Consider the following 17096-nt stretch of genomic DNA (forward strand, 5'->3'; position numbering starts at 1 on the left):
AGATCTATTGTTGTGAACGGTGACGTGTTCCTGCTGATCGCTGTCAGATCAGGAAACACTGACATGTTCTGGAGTTTATGGACCAACAACATACTTTGTCGTTTAATTTGAAAAACACATCTTTAAAGTTTTTACTGGCTTTCCAGGTGTTTCTGTGTAAAAAGTCATATAAAGCCTGTGTGTCTCCAGAGAGAGCTGATGATGTCACTGATGACGTCACTGATGACGTCACAGCGTCGGTTGGGGATGAAGACTACAAGTTTGAAAAGTAAAGAAATGTGGAGGTGTGGAGTTAGAAAGCAGTGACGTCTGCAGCTCCTCGTCTCTGCCGGCGGCTAGCGGCTCCAGGCTACATTAGCCATTACTAGCATAACACAACACAATCTGTACAGGTGCATTGTGGGTAATGTAGGATCCCCGGTTTTGACAAGGAAGAAGAATGTGAGGAATAAAAAAAGACGACATCTCTGGTTCTGCTGCATCGATTCTCATCTGACAGCGTTACAGGAGTGAAATGATTCATCTGTGTTTTGGTTCAGCGGCAGAATTTTACCAAACTCAGTTATGTCTCATATTTTATTATTAGACTCCTCTCATAGAACAAAGCAACCCCAGCAGGTCATTTAACAACACAGAATCTCTTCTGTCCATCTGGATTAAAAAAAAGATTTATAATGTTTTCCTAAAACAGGAAACCAACTTAAATGTTGTTTCTGAAGAAAAAAAAGGCAGATAAAATATACTTTAATGTCTCTGAAGGCAGATTTGTTCTAGACTCCTCAAATACTGAATAATAACAGAAAATACGTCAACATCTTAACAGCACTTGGCTTCCACACATATACACATTCACACCTACTGACAATGGCGGCATATCTCACAACCGTCATGGCCGACATCTACATCACGTTAGTGTCGAGAAGCTTGATGAATGTTTATAACAGTTCGGATCGAATCTTCCACAGAAGATAAAAGCTGAAACTCAACATGAGATGGATCAGACACTGTTTCTGTTCCTGTCTGATAACAGAAAAAGTGATTTTTAACCCCAATAATTGACATATTGGGGGGGTATACAGCTGATGGAGGTTACAGGTTACTGATGGTGAAACGTTTGTAAATCGTGCAAAAAGTCCAGAAGACAAACAACACGTCACTTCCTCCGTGACGTTGAAGAACGACAGTCACGTGTGGATAAACACAAAAACAAAACTTTATTTACAAAGTCAATTTTTCATGGAAAAAACGTCATAACTTAAAAGACACAGCAGCAGCAGTGAAACATCATAATAATATATTACATTAAAATGACATTAAATACAACAAAAAACAGCTCACACAGGAAACTGGTGAATAATCTGACTGAACTAGTCAGATTAATTTCATCTTAACATCTGCAAAAACAAAAAAAATCCTCTGAAACAAAAGTAGCTTTAGATAAAAGTAAAGTGAAACCGTAACTGCTGAAATCAGTGTAAAACCTGATTTATAAAGTGATCAGCAGGAATGTGAAAGGTGTGAAATATTTTATTATACATGTTTTAACTGAATAAATGGAAGCAGCTGATGATCGACGATGTAACTTCAGCGGCTCCGACAAGTCGTCTTTGTGTTTTAATGAGACCTGAAGAGAAACAGGAAGAGAACAAAACATCAAAATAAAATAAATAAAATTACTTCCAAAACCTAAAAACCATCTGACGGGAACCACCAGAGAGGAAACGACCCTTTAACCTCAGAGAGAAACCCGACAAACGTTGACTTTACTCTGATATTTAACTGGTCCGTCCCCAGTGAGGAGAGAGTGTGTGTGTGTGTGTGTGTGAGTGTGTGAGTGTGAGTGTGTGTGAGTGTGTGTGAGTGTGTGTGTGAGTGTGAGTGTGAGTGTGTGTGAGTGTGTGTGACCTTGAACTGTAAAGTTAAAGTCATCTGTAACTCTCAGTTCTTTTAAATCAAAGCGTTTCATTAAACCAGATTTGAGGATGAATATTTTAAACTGTAACTTTTATTCTCCTCTTTTATCAGACATCTAATTCTATTTTAGCTTCTTTTTATTTCCAAATTTAACAGTTTTTAATTGTATTTAAACGTCTTTTTACTGGTGTTGTTTTTATATTCTGTCTTGACTTGCCTATAAGCCTGAAACTGACAATATCATTATTAATCTTTTAACAACATATTTTGATAAGAATCATTTAAATCAGGTTATTAAACAGTGAGATATTTAGTGTTTGGGACATTTTACACACATAAACACTAGTATTGATTTATAATATGTGTGATGAGACGCAGCTGCTGAGATATAAACTCTCATCTCAACTGTTCTGGATCCAGTCTTTGCTGGTAAAATAATATTTTCTCATACTTTTATTCATTTGTTTACATTTTGAAGTATTTCATGGTTCTGGAAGTAGAAACAGCAGCTGTCTGTCTGGAGTTTTATAATAATAATAATAATAATAATAATAATAATAAACATCATAAATTCTCAAATAGTATCCAGGTCTTTTATATACATCAGTGATTTGGGACAATGTTATATTTGAGATTATTTCCATGTTAAACTGCCATGAATGAAACACTTCCTCCAGAATTTCACATTTAAATTCTTGCAGTTTTCCCTTTTAATGTGAAAAACTAGCAGGAAGTGTTACTGAGCAGCAGAACAGCGAAGAAGAAACAGCTGAGAATGAAAACATCCTTTCTGTGAGACTGGTCTTATACTGGTGGAACTGGTGCTGTGAACTGGACGTTACACTGTTGACTGCAGGTGATTTTTTTTTTTTTTTTTACCCAGCATGCAGTTCAGGAAATAATCTGTGAGAAAATTGATGGAAAACTGATAGAAGGTGGAATATTTAAATAAAGTCCCAGCATGTTTCAGGAAGTGAAGCATCATTTCTCTGGTTTTGACAAACAGATTTGCAATAAATAACTAATTATTATTACATTATATTCCTTTTTCGGTTGCAATCAGAGTAATTATCTTTACAGCAGACACCTCATTAAACACATTTTCAGTAAATATGTTCAGGATTAATGTCTCAGCCTCCTGCTGCTAAGAAACTACCAGAAAAAGTCAAACTACGAATGTTTAGGAGGGATTTTCAGGACTTTCAGGAGTCAAACTGCGTCTCCAGAATGACGTCCAGATGTTAGATGTGTGTTTTCTGGACGTACGTTGATCAGCTCACTGAGGCAGGTGAGGCTTCCTGAACGTCTGGTTGGTGATGGACAGACGGGTCAGTCGGGCGCCGTAATAATCCACGATGTAGTTGGAGCCGTCGGCTGGACCCACGATCTGCAGGAGGAAACAATATCATGATGAAGATGATGTTAAAGTATCAACAGCCAAACACACACTGACAGGATGAAGATGATAAACACAAAGAGACTTTAACACTTTAACACTTCATTTACATCCAGTAATCTGGTTTTAAACACCTCAAACATCAAATAAAACTGGTAGTTTCTAAAATATAGTTTCATATTGTGAATGCAGGTTTCTGATGTCTCCTCTGTGTAATAATGAGTTTTAATAAGCTGAATATTATGTTGTTTGCACAAGTTCTGATCCTGTGGAAACAAGATAATTAAGAATAAATTCCTTTTTAATTTATTTCCTCTTGGGGGAAAGTCAAGCTGTGAAATTCTTGCTTCTCCAGCATAAAAACATGAATTTACAGTCTGTGAAAGTTTAAACTGTTCATGAAATGTAAGAAAATGTTGTTAAAAATCAAAACAATAAAGCAGAATTATCTGAAACCCGTCGTCATGTTTGGTGCTGTGACTCAACACCTTCCGGTTTGTGAATTTATCCGTTTTTATCTTCTCGCAGAAAATTATTTGAGCTGAATTTAACAACAGAATCTTAACTGAGTTTTTTAATCTGCGTCTCACAATCTTCACAAAACTGAAACTGTTTCCAGATTAAACTCAAACACCTGTAAATAACTTATAAACATAATATTATGTAGGACTGAAACTTTCATTATTGAATAATCTGCCAATAATTTTCTTGTTTAATTGATCAAATGTCAGAAAACAGAGAAATCGTTTTGTTTTGTTCGACCAACAGTCCAAAAACATTAAAGCTGCAGGACGACACAACCAGGAAATATTCATATTCCAGTCAGAAGATGTAGAATTGTGACTCAAGCAATTAATTTGTTTCATATTTTTGGTTATAATTAGTTTTTTTGTTTAGTTTCTTCTGACAAGTTTATTCTTGTGAACAGAGACGTTTTAAAATCCGATCCGTCAGTCACGACTGACGACTCGCGTCATGTTCAGGTTTTAACGGATCATTAGTCCGTCCGTCAGTCCGTCCGTCCCCGCTGGTCCCCTTCACACCTTCCTGTGATGGATATCCGGCCTCTATTATCTAAAACACCTCAACAGGAAGGAGTGATTCGTCCCTTCACCTCCCGGTTCCCTTCGCTCCATCCGTCTGTCTCCTGCGCTCTCAGAGTCCATTAGAAACTTCTAGAAACATCCTTCATCCTGAAGACCTCAGAGAGACGCGCCGCTGCCGGATGGATGGGCGTAAATAATAATAGGAAGGCCGACGCCTGTTTATTCATCAGCCTCGCCGCCCCCCCCCTCCGCCCCCCCCCCGGCCGAGCAGTTAGCTGCTAAAATATGAGGCTCCGCCGCCGCCTGCCACGCTGAAATGGATCCTCCGGGAAACAAGGAACTCTTCATCACAGGTGTCACTTTTAAAGAGGACATGAAACAAGAACCTGAGTGTGTCTGTGTGAGGAAGCCGTCGCTGAATCTCCTCCTCTTCTTCATCTTCATCACGGCTTTTACTGAGATTTATATTTTTATTTTGTAAATATATTAAAAAATGTTTCATCGACACAAACTGCTCAAATTATTCTGTTAGTTGAATGACGGAAAATTAATTGACACACGATTCGCTAAAGTTCCGCTCACTATTTTTTTCAGGAACTTTCAACCACACATCACAGTCTTCATCAGCAGATAGAGTTTGATTAGTTGATGGGATGTTCAGTCATGTGACTTGGATGTCTCTATGACATCACAGCGTGTTCGCTCCACAGAGGAAGACGTGGTTGAAACGTCCGCTGAGAGACTTTGTCTTGACTATCGGAGGATGTTTCTGAATAGTTGGACACACATCACCCTCCGTCAACCAGCCAACTGCTGCTTTTACACTTTTAGATATAACGTGTTAATCAGTGAGCTTTAGAGATGCTGGCAGGAGGCAGGACAGCTGTTTACAGTCTTTATGCTAAGCTACGCTAACCAGCTGTTAGCTGTAGCGTCAAATACGTACAGACATGAGACACATCGATCCTCTTATCTCACTCTCATCAAGACAGTGAATAAGCATATTTCTCAAAATGTCTAACTATTCCTTTAAATGTACAATATGTAATTTCTAGGGGTCTCAGTCTAAGCAGCAAGGGATCATGGGAGTTGTTGTCTTCATTGTTAAACAACCAGCGTCTTCAGGTTAGGATTCCTTCAGTGTTCAATGTTCAGGATGTTTTTACTGGGAGGTCTCAAACAGACACGGGGATTAAAACCATATGAACACTGAATAAAGCAGTTTCACGTAGCTGCTGCTAACGATTGCTCAACTTGTTTCTCTGACAACTTAAAAGATATATTTAAAAACGACCAAGATCTTGTTTATCATAAAAATGTGGCTTAAAACAGAATAAAAGTCAATTTATAACAGTTTCTGTTGAACAACCACAGCGCTGATGTATTATCTAGTGCATGTTTACTCTTGGAGGTAGAGGAGGTACGACGCCACTGACAGGCGACCAAATGAAACAGATCGTTACCGTGATTAAATTTACAGATTTCTCTGCATTTGAAAATTGTTGGAAACATTTAGTTTAATGTAAGTACACAACTCAACAAAGTTTATAATATAGGTCTAGTTGTTTTTAGACATTTTAATGCAGAATAGTTACATATTATAGCTTTAACAAGCAAAAATATCATTATCTGTTTGCTGTTCTTCTTCTCTGTTTTAAATCTCTGTAATCTGGATGTTTTTGGGTTTTTCTGACTGTTGGTTGGAAAAAACAAGACGTGTAAAGGAACCCTGTGATGGACACTTTTCACTTTTTTCTGACATTCATAGATTAAACAATTAAATCAATTAATTGCTAAAATATTTAAGGGATCATCATCTATTGGTTGAAAGATTTCTTTATGAGGAAACGTTGAGCGATCAGAGATGAAACAACCCGACTGACTCAGGCTCGATGAGTGTGTGTGTGTGTGACTCACCTGCATGGCGATCAATATGAAGTCGATCAGAGTGCCGATTCCACAGAAACCAACAGTGCAGAACTTCAACAGTCCTGAAAGAGACAGACAGTCGATATTTAATAAAGACATTTTAAAACGATGCTGAACTCGCATGAATAAACACGTTGTTGTTGTTGTTGTTGACGTTGTCAGAAATAATTCTACTTTATATTTATTACTGAGGTCGTCGTGTTCCTAATATTTTGTCCACCCCATTAACATACATGATGATGACTTTTCCTCTGACGTCATCCTCCAGACAAACAAACACTGACAGTAAAGATGATGTTTGTTGTTATTGTGGATGTAATTAACACTGGAAATCATTGAGAGATGATACTTTATATATGTTAAATATTTAACTGTTATGTCTTTTGCAGCTGTTATATTTTTCACGGACACATAATTCATTTCCAGAAAAGATAATAAACAAAACTAACTAATGTTAAATCTTATGATCTGGTTGTTTGTTTGTTCTGTGAAGCTCGTTAACAGTCTCGCCTGTAAAATCATTTTTTTTAGAAATAAATCTGACTTGGCTCGGCTCAGCTTGGCTCGACCCGGACCGAACTGTGCCAAGTCAGTCCAGGTGTTCGTCAGTGCAGCTGTCGTCCATCCAAAAACCCTCTGGCACACACACACACACACACACACACACACACACACACAAAGACACACTCAGCCTTTGTGTGGCTGCAGGTGTCTCATTAAGAGAAGGATGAGAGCTCAGGCTGCTGATAATAACTCGTCCTTGTTGTGTTAATCATAACTGTTATTCTTTGGGTTATTATGGCTCATTGTGTGCAGATCAGTGACAAACAAAAACTAATTCAGTTCAATTTGAAAACCGCAGAATGTGGAAACAGTTAAAGGGCGACGCCGCCTATTTTCATCAGAGCGTTCAGACGTCCTGAAGTCAGAGCTGAGTGTGTTCAGCTGGCGTCACTTTCCTCAAACAGAAACCCAAGAAACAAACTTCTAAATACAAATATATACTTTCCAAAAAACTACTGATAACTTCACTTCTTTTAATATAAAAATATATTAAATATTTTCATACTAGTTTGCAGGAATCTAACGGTTCATTTTACAGAGACAGTTGAGCAGTTTGGTAGAAATTATAAGAAAAAACATGTAAAAAGTGTTAAGTTGGTTTAATTGGTATTATTACTATTCATTATATTTGGGTTCATATGTAGTTGTTAACAATTCTTTAACTGACAGAAAATACTCAGTTTTCTGTGTAGTTTTGTGTGTCAGATTACATGTTAGCATATTAGCTTATTAGCATGTTTATTAAAACTCTATAATGAGCACATTTCCTGTTCACTACCAGATTATTTAACCCTTCAAAATAAATGTCCTGAATATAAACAGCTACACAGCAGCTATGAAATGAAATGAAGAAAACTAATATGATAATTTATTGTTTGATACACAAAACTTCAGTCAGTTAAAGAATTAAGAATCTAATTTATTGAGAATTTTTGCAAATTAACAACTACCTATAACCTAAATATAATGAGCAGGTACTTACTAAACCAACTTAACACTGTGTTCAGTTTTTTCTTATAATTTGTACCAAATTGCACCAACGTCTCTATAAAATATCCAAAAAAAATATCCGTTAAATATCTGCAAATTACCCAAAAGGTTTCCCAGAGTCCAAAATCCAAATATAATCAGTTTATTATTGTACAACAGGATGAAAAACCAGAAAATATTCACACATGAGCTGGAAACTGTTCATCTTTACTGTTTGTGTGTAAAAAAAAATGCCTCAGTCATGATTCACTTATCAAAATGGGTTGTCCATTAATTTTCTGTCAATCATCTAATTGATTAATCACGGCAGCTCTTGTATTTAGTATTTAGAGTTTGCTTAATTCTCTAAATGAGAGATGTTATTAATATGAATCACTTACCAGTTGAACAGAGACACTTAGATAAAACTAAAGCAGCATCCTGTTATAAATCCTCCCTTCTGATTGTTATTATGTTCAGTTTTTATTTAATATATTTTACAAAGGTGATTTTATTCGTTTTCATTTTGGAGGCTGTTTATTGTTCTGTTGGTTTATTATTAAACTAGCAGGTGTTATATTTATATGAATTAAGGTGAATATTATAAACAGAAACAGTTCAACAGCATCACAAACTACTGAACGTTCCCGCCGATGGACTCGCACTGTTCCACTGATCTACAGGTGGCGCTAACGAGCCGAGAAACAAAGCAGCTGGCTCAGTAGTGTTTCTCCCGCCGGTCCACAGACTTTACATCGTGATGACGTCACTAATCTTTAAATCGCTTTTCTCGGCTCGAGGAAAGTTTTACAAATATAAAACCTCCATGGATCAAAACTTCATAATAGAAAGAGTCATTACTGACTTTGTTTACAGTTGAAGGTTTCCTGACGTCTCTTTTACAGAGGTGGTCTGTGTGGAAAATGCTTTTTGGGCTGCAGGGCGATTATTTGCTGCAATACTGCAGTGACCACTGGGAGTAACTGTCCGCGAGGCTCAGCGGTGCTGTATCAGCTCTAATAACTGCCCTGCAGAAGCAGCGCCGGGCTGTAAACTAACCTAACACAGTCTAATTTCAACTTCCTGTCCGTCACATGATGCCCAAAATACATTTTTCCTGCTGCTGTTAAACAGTGAATAAATTAAAAAGCAGCGATTCAACTGACTAAATGTGAGTTGACTCGTGTTTATCGACTGAAGCATCGACTCAGAGACTTTTAGGAAGCAGCTCTACGTGTCAGATTCTTTTTTTCAGTCGCAGGAATGAGTGTGACGCCATCTTTTAATGTGGCGTCCAGTTAAAACGTCCGTGATGTAAACGCAGTGGTTTGATGAGAAAAACTGAATATAAACATAAACCTTAAAGTGGTGTTTTAGGGAATGTTTGTCGTCCCACCAGTACAGTGTGACGACTACAGGCGTCCACACAGACAGTATGACCTGTGTGTGTGTGTGTGTGTGTGTGTGTGTGTGTGTGTGTGTGTGTGTGTGTGTGTGTGCGTGCGTGCGTGCGTGTGTGTGTGTGTGTGTGCGTGTGTGTGTGTACCTAGAGCAGGGTATCCCAGGTAGAAGCGGTCGGCTCCCAGCCAGCCGAGGAACAGAGATAAAGCCACGGCTACTTTGTAGGAATAACCGCTCCTGAGAGGAAACACAGAATTATTATTTTCATTGGTAAAAGGAATTATTATCACAATTATTATCAAAAAAAAAAATCAGAATTATAATCAATCGAAATAACCATAACAAGCATAATTTTTAACATTTATCAAAACACAGTCAAAAGCCTCTTAAATAAAGTCACAAAAATGTGATAATTCAACCATGCAGCTGTTCATCCTCTTCACATCCTCTCTGCTGGGGTGTGTGTGTGTGTATGTGTGTGTGTGTGTGTGTGTGTGTGTGTGTGTGTGTGTGTTGTGAGCACTCACACGTTCCTGCAGGGGATGGTTTTGTTGAAGCCCACCTCCTTCCCGCTGAACGTGAACTCCGTCCCGTTGGAGAGTCGACAGATGATGTTCTCAGCTGGGAGGCACTCCACTACACACACACAAACACACGCACACACACACACACACACACACACACACACACACACACACACACACACACACACACACACACACACACACACACACACATTCGTTGTATGAGGCAGACTACTGAAGCTGTCTGATTGTCTGATTATCGAGAGAACAGAAGTTGGTTTGCAGACAGATTTCTGATCAATATTTCCATTTATCTATTTAATCAGTCAAATTTCAAACCATGAAGGTCAAAGGTCATCACATGCATCAACCAGAATGTTAGATACATAAAACACAAAGACATCTAACACTACATTTAACCGCTCATCAGCTTCTCAGCTGTCAGTTAGTTGAAGTGAGTTTTTCAGTTTTTCCAACACGAGTCACTGAAATGTTTCTTTCTGCAAACGTTCTCTGGTCACAAACAGCCGTCGGACGCTTCAGCTGAACTTATGACAACGTGAAAATCACCAGAATCACCAAAAAGGCTTCATATCCTGTCACATGACGTACTCACCCCAGGCCGTCATGTCCCTGCAGTTCTCCGGCTCCTGAGTGGCTTCATCTATCTTTGGACGTTTACAGAGATACATGAGCTGAGTGAAGGAGTCCAAAGTGTCTGAGCCGACAAGAACAGAGGAAACTAACAGTCTGTTGGTTCACTATCAGGTCTGTTAGTTCACTATCAGGTCTGTTAGTTCACTATCAGGTCTGTTAGTTCACTATCAGGACTGTAAGTTCACTATCAGGTCTGTCAGTTCACTGTCAGGTCTGTTAGTTCACCGTCAGGTCTATTAGTTCACTATCAGGACTGTAAGTTCACTATCAGGACTGTTAGTTCACTATCAGGTCTGTTAGTTCACTATCAGGTCTGTTAGTTCACTATCAGGACTGTAAGTTCACTATCAGGTCTGTTAGTTTACTATTAGGACTGTAAGTTCACTATCAGGTCTGTTAGTTCACTATCAGGACTGTAAGTTCACTATCAGGTCTGTAAGTTCACTATCAGGACTGTTAGTTCACTATCAGGACTGTTAGTTCACTATCAGGTCTGTAAGTTCACTATCAGGACTGTAAGTTCACTATCAGGACTGTAAGTTCACCGTCAGGTCTGTTAGTTCACTATCAGGACTGTAAGTTCACTATCAGGTCTGTTAGTTTACTATTAGGACTGTAAGTTCACTATCAGGTCTGTTAGTTCACTATCAGGACTGTAAGTTCACTATCAGGTCTGTAAGTTCACTATCAGGACTGTTAGTTCACTATCAGGACTGTTAGTTCACTATCAGGTCTGTAAGTTCACTATCAGGACTGTAAGTTCACTATCAGGACTGTAAGTTCACCGTCAGGTCTGTTAGTTCACTATCAGGTCTGTAGTTCACTATCAGGTCTGTTAGTTCACCATCAGGTCTGTTAGTTCACCGTCAGGTCTGTTAGTTCACTATCAGGTCTGTTGGTTCACTATCAGGTCTGTTAGTTCACTATCAGGACTGTTAGTTCACTATCAGGTCTGGAGTTCACTATCGGGTCTGTTAGTTCACTATCAGGACTGTAGTTCACTATCAGGACTGTAGTTCACTATCAGATCTGTTGGTTCACTGTCAGGTCTGTTAGTTCACTATCAGGTCTGTAGTTCACCATCAGGTCTGTTAGTTCACTATCAGGTCTGTAGTTCACCATCAGGTCTGTTAGTTCACTATCAGGTCTGTAGTTCACTGTCAGGTCTGTTAGTTCACTATCAGGTCTGTAGTTCACCATCAGGTCTGTTAGTTCACTATCAGGTCTGTTAGTTCACTATCAGGTCTGTTGGTTCACTATCAGGTCTGTTAGTTCACCATCAGGTCTGTTAGTTCACTATCAGGTCTGTAGTTCACTGTCAGGTCTGTTAGTTCACTATCAGGTTTGTTATTTAACTGAAACGTATCATCTCTGGTCTTCATGAGGATTTTGATGTGAAGCTTTTCTTGTAAACGTTTAAACATCCTGAAACCTTCACAGACGTTTAGATTTGATGTGTTTTCTCGTTCTGTGTTGTGGCTGGTTGATCTTTATGTAACGGTGCGTTCATTCCTCCTTCCAGTCAGTGGATTCTATTAAATTTTGTGTATTTGACGCTTCAGTAGCCGACTGGTTAAGATGAAAGCAACATAACCACAATAACTGGAGTCTGATTCTGGGAGCAGGTCGATATCTCTGTCTTCTCTTCTTTACTGTCACCAGATACTGAAGGCATAAAATACCCCAAAAAACATATAAATATTACCTTCTGTACAGTGTTGCTGTATTATGCTGCACCTCTATTTGTCAGGAACATATATTTTTTTACAGAAAATAATAAAAAAATTATTAAAATACTATATTTTTGGTTATTTTTGTCACTTTTTTTAGGTACTGACAGTGTATTTTATGTTTATTATGTATTGAGTCACTAAACCTCAGTGCAGAAGCTGCTGGACACAAGACACAACTGAAGTAGATACGAGGACAATAAACACTGAATCACAGTAACAGAGTCTGTCTGCTGCAGTTGATCTAAACGTCACAAATAAAGTGAAAGAAGTTCTAATTCAGTGTGCAGGTACTCCTCCTATCTTTGTCATACTGCCTGTTTATACAAACGTTATGTAGTTTCAGAGAACAGCAACAGCTGGTTTAAATATGTCTGATGGAGCTAAATGAGCTCCACGGTGTAGTTTTTATTAGTCTCTGATCTGTTGGGGTTTCACGCTGCCACCAAACAACAGCAAACTCATCTCTCAGAGGCAAATTATAGATTAATGTTATAAATATTGTGGATGTCAGAGAGGACACTGGCTGATACGCTTCTATCTAAATATCAGATATTCATTTCAGCTGACAAAAGTCAGGTTGGTGCATCCTTGTGAATATGGAGACAAACAGACTGTAACTCAATTCATGAATCTTTTCAACATTAATAAACAGCTGTTCACACATAAAGCCTGTTTGTGGTGGTAAAAGGTTGATACTGAAATTTGCATTTTTATAATTGTTTTTTTCTACTATTATGTGACTTATAACAAAAATAAAAAAATAACCATTACAATTATATTTTAAATTCAAAATAAACTATTTACTATCTATGAATATTTATTAAATGCTGAGTTGTGTTTTTTTTGTTCACTGGATCTGAAGACTGAATTGTTCCTTTAATGTAAAAGCATTAAAAGTGAAGTGTTGGTAGTTTTTAATTCTCTTTGTCCTGTAATAAAGTCTCTTGTCTTCCTCTGTTCACACAGACAACCTGTAACTAAACCTACAGAATCAATTGAAAAGCAGTGAAAGAAACATTCAGATCCTTAACTTTTGATTGTAACTATTAATGTATAAATATGTGAGAAACAGTTTGTTTATCGACAGACTTCATTACGCTGTGCAGTTTCTAATCTAACATTATGAACACAGACAGCTTCTGATCTTAACAGTAGCCCATTATAATCCACATAAACATGTTTAAGATATAACAGCTGCATTATTTCATATCAAACTATCACTAATATTTATATATGAAACGTTTCAGCTCATAATAACATCGTAAAGCTAACGTTAGCCGCAGCTAACCGGCGTCATCAGGCGCGTTTTTTGCCTTTAAATGTCAAATACGTGAATAAACTTGATTTAAAGGATACTGTCCGAGTCTTAAGTTCTCGCAGCTTTCCACATCGTCCGCCAGAACCACCTTTAAATGAGAGTAAATACAGTAAAATAAGATGCTCCAGATCCCGGAACGTAAACAGACCAGCCATCTCCGGGAGGCCGCCATGTCTGCTTCTGTCACGTGACTCACTGCTGCGTTCAAGACCGACCGGAAAATAGTAACTCAGAAGTCATGTTGCTATTTTAAAAATAATAATAAGATAAAAAAAAAAAAAAAAGTAGAAATAATGTAAATAAAGATTTACCAAATAAATACAATTGAAGACAAATTTTATCACTTTTTGGTGTTTGCAATGTTGCCTTTATTGGATTTTAAAAGGATAAAAATGTGTTAGACAAAGCTGCAGGGGATTTTTCCCCCTTATTTATTTATTGCTTTCAAGAGACTGAAGAGGTTTTATTGTCACACAGCAGCAACACAGCAGATGCAACTGCGGTGAAATTCGGCTTCTTCGAGCTCTAGTTGCTATTAGACAATATGATAAAATATGTACAATTATTTTTCTTTTATAAAAAGGAGAGAAGAGAAACAGAAGAGAGAAACAAATTAAAATATATTCAAATATACATTATATTGCAAATTGAGGAGCAGTGTTGCACGTAAGTGATAAATACTTCTGATAAAAATATAAATATTGTCTAATAGTGAGGAGCGTGTGTGTGTGTTTGGTGGGGTGAGTAAGTGTGTAACAAAGAGAGGGAGAGAAACTGTGTGTATGTGTGTGTTATGTATGTTTCTTCATGTTTTATTACTATAATTAAACATATCATAGTTTTAAATCTTCTTGTGAGTGTTTTTTAAATCCAAAAAAACCTCCTTTTCAGTTCCGTGCACTATTGTTGACTGAAGATTGAGGTTTCTTTTAAAAAATAGAGTCAAATCTTTTTTTTCATTATTTCTATTGGATTTCATGCAGTCTCATGTTTGTGCAAATAAAAAGATAAAAATATGACTGGAACATAATAACAATGGGCTAAACCATTAATACAAAATACGATGGGACAAGATTGATTAAATAAGCAATTTTTGAAAGAATCATTGAAGCTGCCAATAAAAACTCTTGAGTTCAAACACCGAAAGGTTTTAATACGAGTCATCGTGCACAGATGTGATGTGATTCTGTGAAGAGAAATAAGGATCCACCTCAGATAATGTGACTCTTCTTTTTCTCTTTTTATTCAGAATTATTTTAAATTTTGAGGCCATTTTCTTACATTTCATGAACTTCCAGTTAAACATTCCCCAGACTGAAGGAGCAAGAATCTCACAGCTTGATATTCACAGTGAACCGAATCGGAATTTTCTAAATGATCTTGTTTCCACAGGATGAGAAGTTGTGCAAACAAGATAATATTCTGTGTATTAATGTTTATTACACAGTGGAAAAAACTGAATTGTTGGATGAAAAATGGATGAAACTATATCTTAGAAACTACCAATATTTCAGCCTCAAAACAAACTGATTAAACTCCGACACAGTTTTAATAATCATCTGATGTTCGTCAGTGTTTAACAGCAGCAGGTCTGCAGTGTCTCACTCTGCATGTTCATATTATTTCTGCTGCTTTTTAAACTCTGTTCATATTCTGACAGTTTCCTTCATCATTAATCTCTATATCAAATATCTGAAGCACATATTGAATATCTCATCAATCACAGATAAATGTGATTAGTCCTTACATTTACAATCACACAATATAATGATCTAATGTCACATAAAACAGGAGAACAAAACAATTTTATTTTGATTATATTAAATGTGAAGATAGCAACAATATTTTTGAATGTTTTTTTTTTTTAATTTGTGAATAAATATGAGTCAAACATTCTCTACAGAAATAAATGTGTAAAAGCTGAAATGTTTCCATGTTTGTGTGTTCTGGGTCACATTAAAAGTGTTTACAGTTTTTACAGCAAATGTAAAAATGTAAGGCAGTGGTTCTCAACCTGAGGGTCAGGATCCCCGCAAAGGGTCACTGTATTATTCAGAGGGGTCGCTGGATGATTGGACAGGATGTGATACAGAAAAAAACATTTTGGACACAAAACTGATTTTTCTTCTAGTTTCTGTTTTATTTCTCGTGGATTTCTGTGTTTTACCTCCTCAAAACTCTAAATGTTATTCAAATGAAACAAAAAATCCTCTTTCTAGAGCTGCAAGTTAGTCGAGTAATTGATTAGTTGATCGGCAGACGATTAATCAGCAACTATTTTGATAACTGAATAATCGTTTTTGTCATTTTTTTAAGCAAAAATGTAAAAAAATAAGATGGTTTCAGCTCCCCAAAAGTGATGATTTATTGCTTTTCTTTGTTGAACATGATGATAAACTGAATATCTTTGGGTTTTGGGCTGTTAGATGAAAAAACAGACATTTGAAGATGTAACCTTGGACTGTGGGAAACTTTAACGGATATTTTTCACTATTTTTTTTCATTCAATTTATGGACAAAAATGATTAACCGATTAATCAAGACAATGATCAGTAACTTAACTGATAGACACTACATCCCAGGTAGACTTCGCTTTATTTTCACAGGTCAAAAAGGTTGGCAACCACTGATATTACGGTTAAAACATTCCCTAAGAGCACGTGAATGCGCCTCAAAATCACTATTCAGTTGTTGTTAATATTTCCGACAGCGCTCGAACGCACCATTAAAGCGACACTGGTGCCAGACTGGATCCAGTTCATGTGAGTTTTACACCAGTTAAACTGTGTTTTTATGTCTCTGTGCTGCATGAATTCATCACTGACATGCCGACAAACTGTGCGACTGTTTGTCTGTTTGAAACTTGATGAAACGACTCGTTTAAAGACGCGTTTTAACAGCAGTTAGCATGCTAACGGCTAGCGGCTGTGTTGCTGTGAAAGTTGTGAAGCTGACGGAGGAAAAAAGTTGTTAAATGTTACTTAAACTCTTGTTAACACTCATAAAAACACAGTGAAGCTCAGTTTACTGTTGAGACGGAGTGAATATTGCGTGTTTCCAGCTGGTTGAAGCGTTTTCTCCTGTTTTTAAAGTTTGATGCACCTGTTGCGAGTTGAACCTGCCGTTAATCTCTCACTTATTTAAGGGTCTAATCGCTTCTGTATGAAATAAACACACTTCGTGGATGTTTTTCTTGATTAAATTCAGTTTATTGTGCCCCCCCCCTCCCCTCTAAAGCTGCCCAGTTTCACTTCCTGGTGTCACAGGTGAGTGTACAGGTGAGCCGCCCCTACGCACACTCGCAGATTTCAGCCTGTTAATGAGATTAAAGTTTAGTTTCTGTCTTTCCTGGTTGATGGAAAACTTCGGGAATGTTGCGTTTTTGTTTGTTTTGTCCACCTGCGTGTGCTGATAAGGTCCGTCTGACCCCGCCCGCTTCTGCCGAGCTACATGCTAAGCTAACAACAGTCTGATAAGATGAGTTTCACCTGAAGCGCAGAAACACACCTGAGAAGGTTTCTGTCAGTTCAACTTCATTTATTTCTTTTTCAAATGTCACATAAATCAGTAGGTGAACTACCTGCAGGTAAAACCAGTGATGGAAGAAGTACTCAGATACTTTACTGCAGTAAAAGTACTAATATA

At 37.4% G+C, this 17096-nt stretch overlaps 1 protein-coding gene across 1 annotated transcript; it reads right to left on the minus strand.

Moving 5' to 3' along the window:
* Positions 1–1553: 1553 nt before the first annotated feature.
* On the minus strand, positions 1554–13651 carry tm2d1 (TM2 domain containing 1). Its single transcript, XM_044362586.1, has 7 exons — positions 13474–13651; positions 10360–10438; positions 9747–9855; positions 9365–9456; positions 6274–6347; positions 3181–3301; positions 1554–1624 (listed from the first exon to the last, which is right to left on the minus strand). Exons 1-6 carry the CDS (start codon positions 13621–13623, stop codon positions 3191–3193), a joined length of 615 nt encoding a protein of 204 aa, XP_044218521.1. The 5' UTR covers positions 13624–13651; the 3' UTR covers positions 1554–1624; positions 3181–3190.
* Positions 13652–17096: the final 3445 nt, after the last annotated feature.

This window comes from Thunnus albacares, chromosome 9 (assembly GCF_914725855.1).
Source record: "Thunnus albacares chromosome 9, fThuAlb1.1, whole genome shotgun sequence".
In the NCBI taxonomy this organism is placed as follows: domain Eukaryota; kingdom Metazoa; phylum Chordata; class Actinopteri; order Scombriformes; family Scombridae; genus Thunnus; species Thunnus albacares.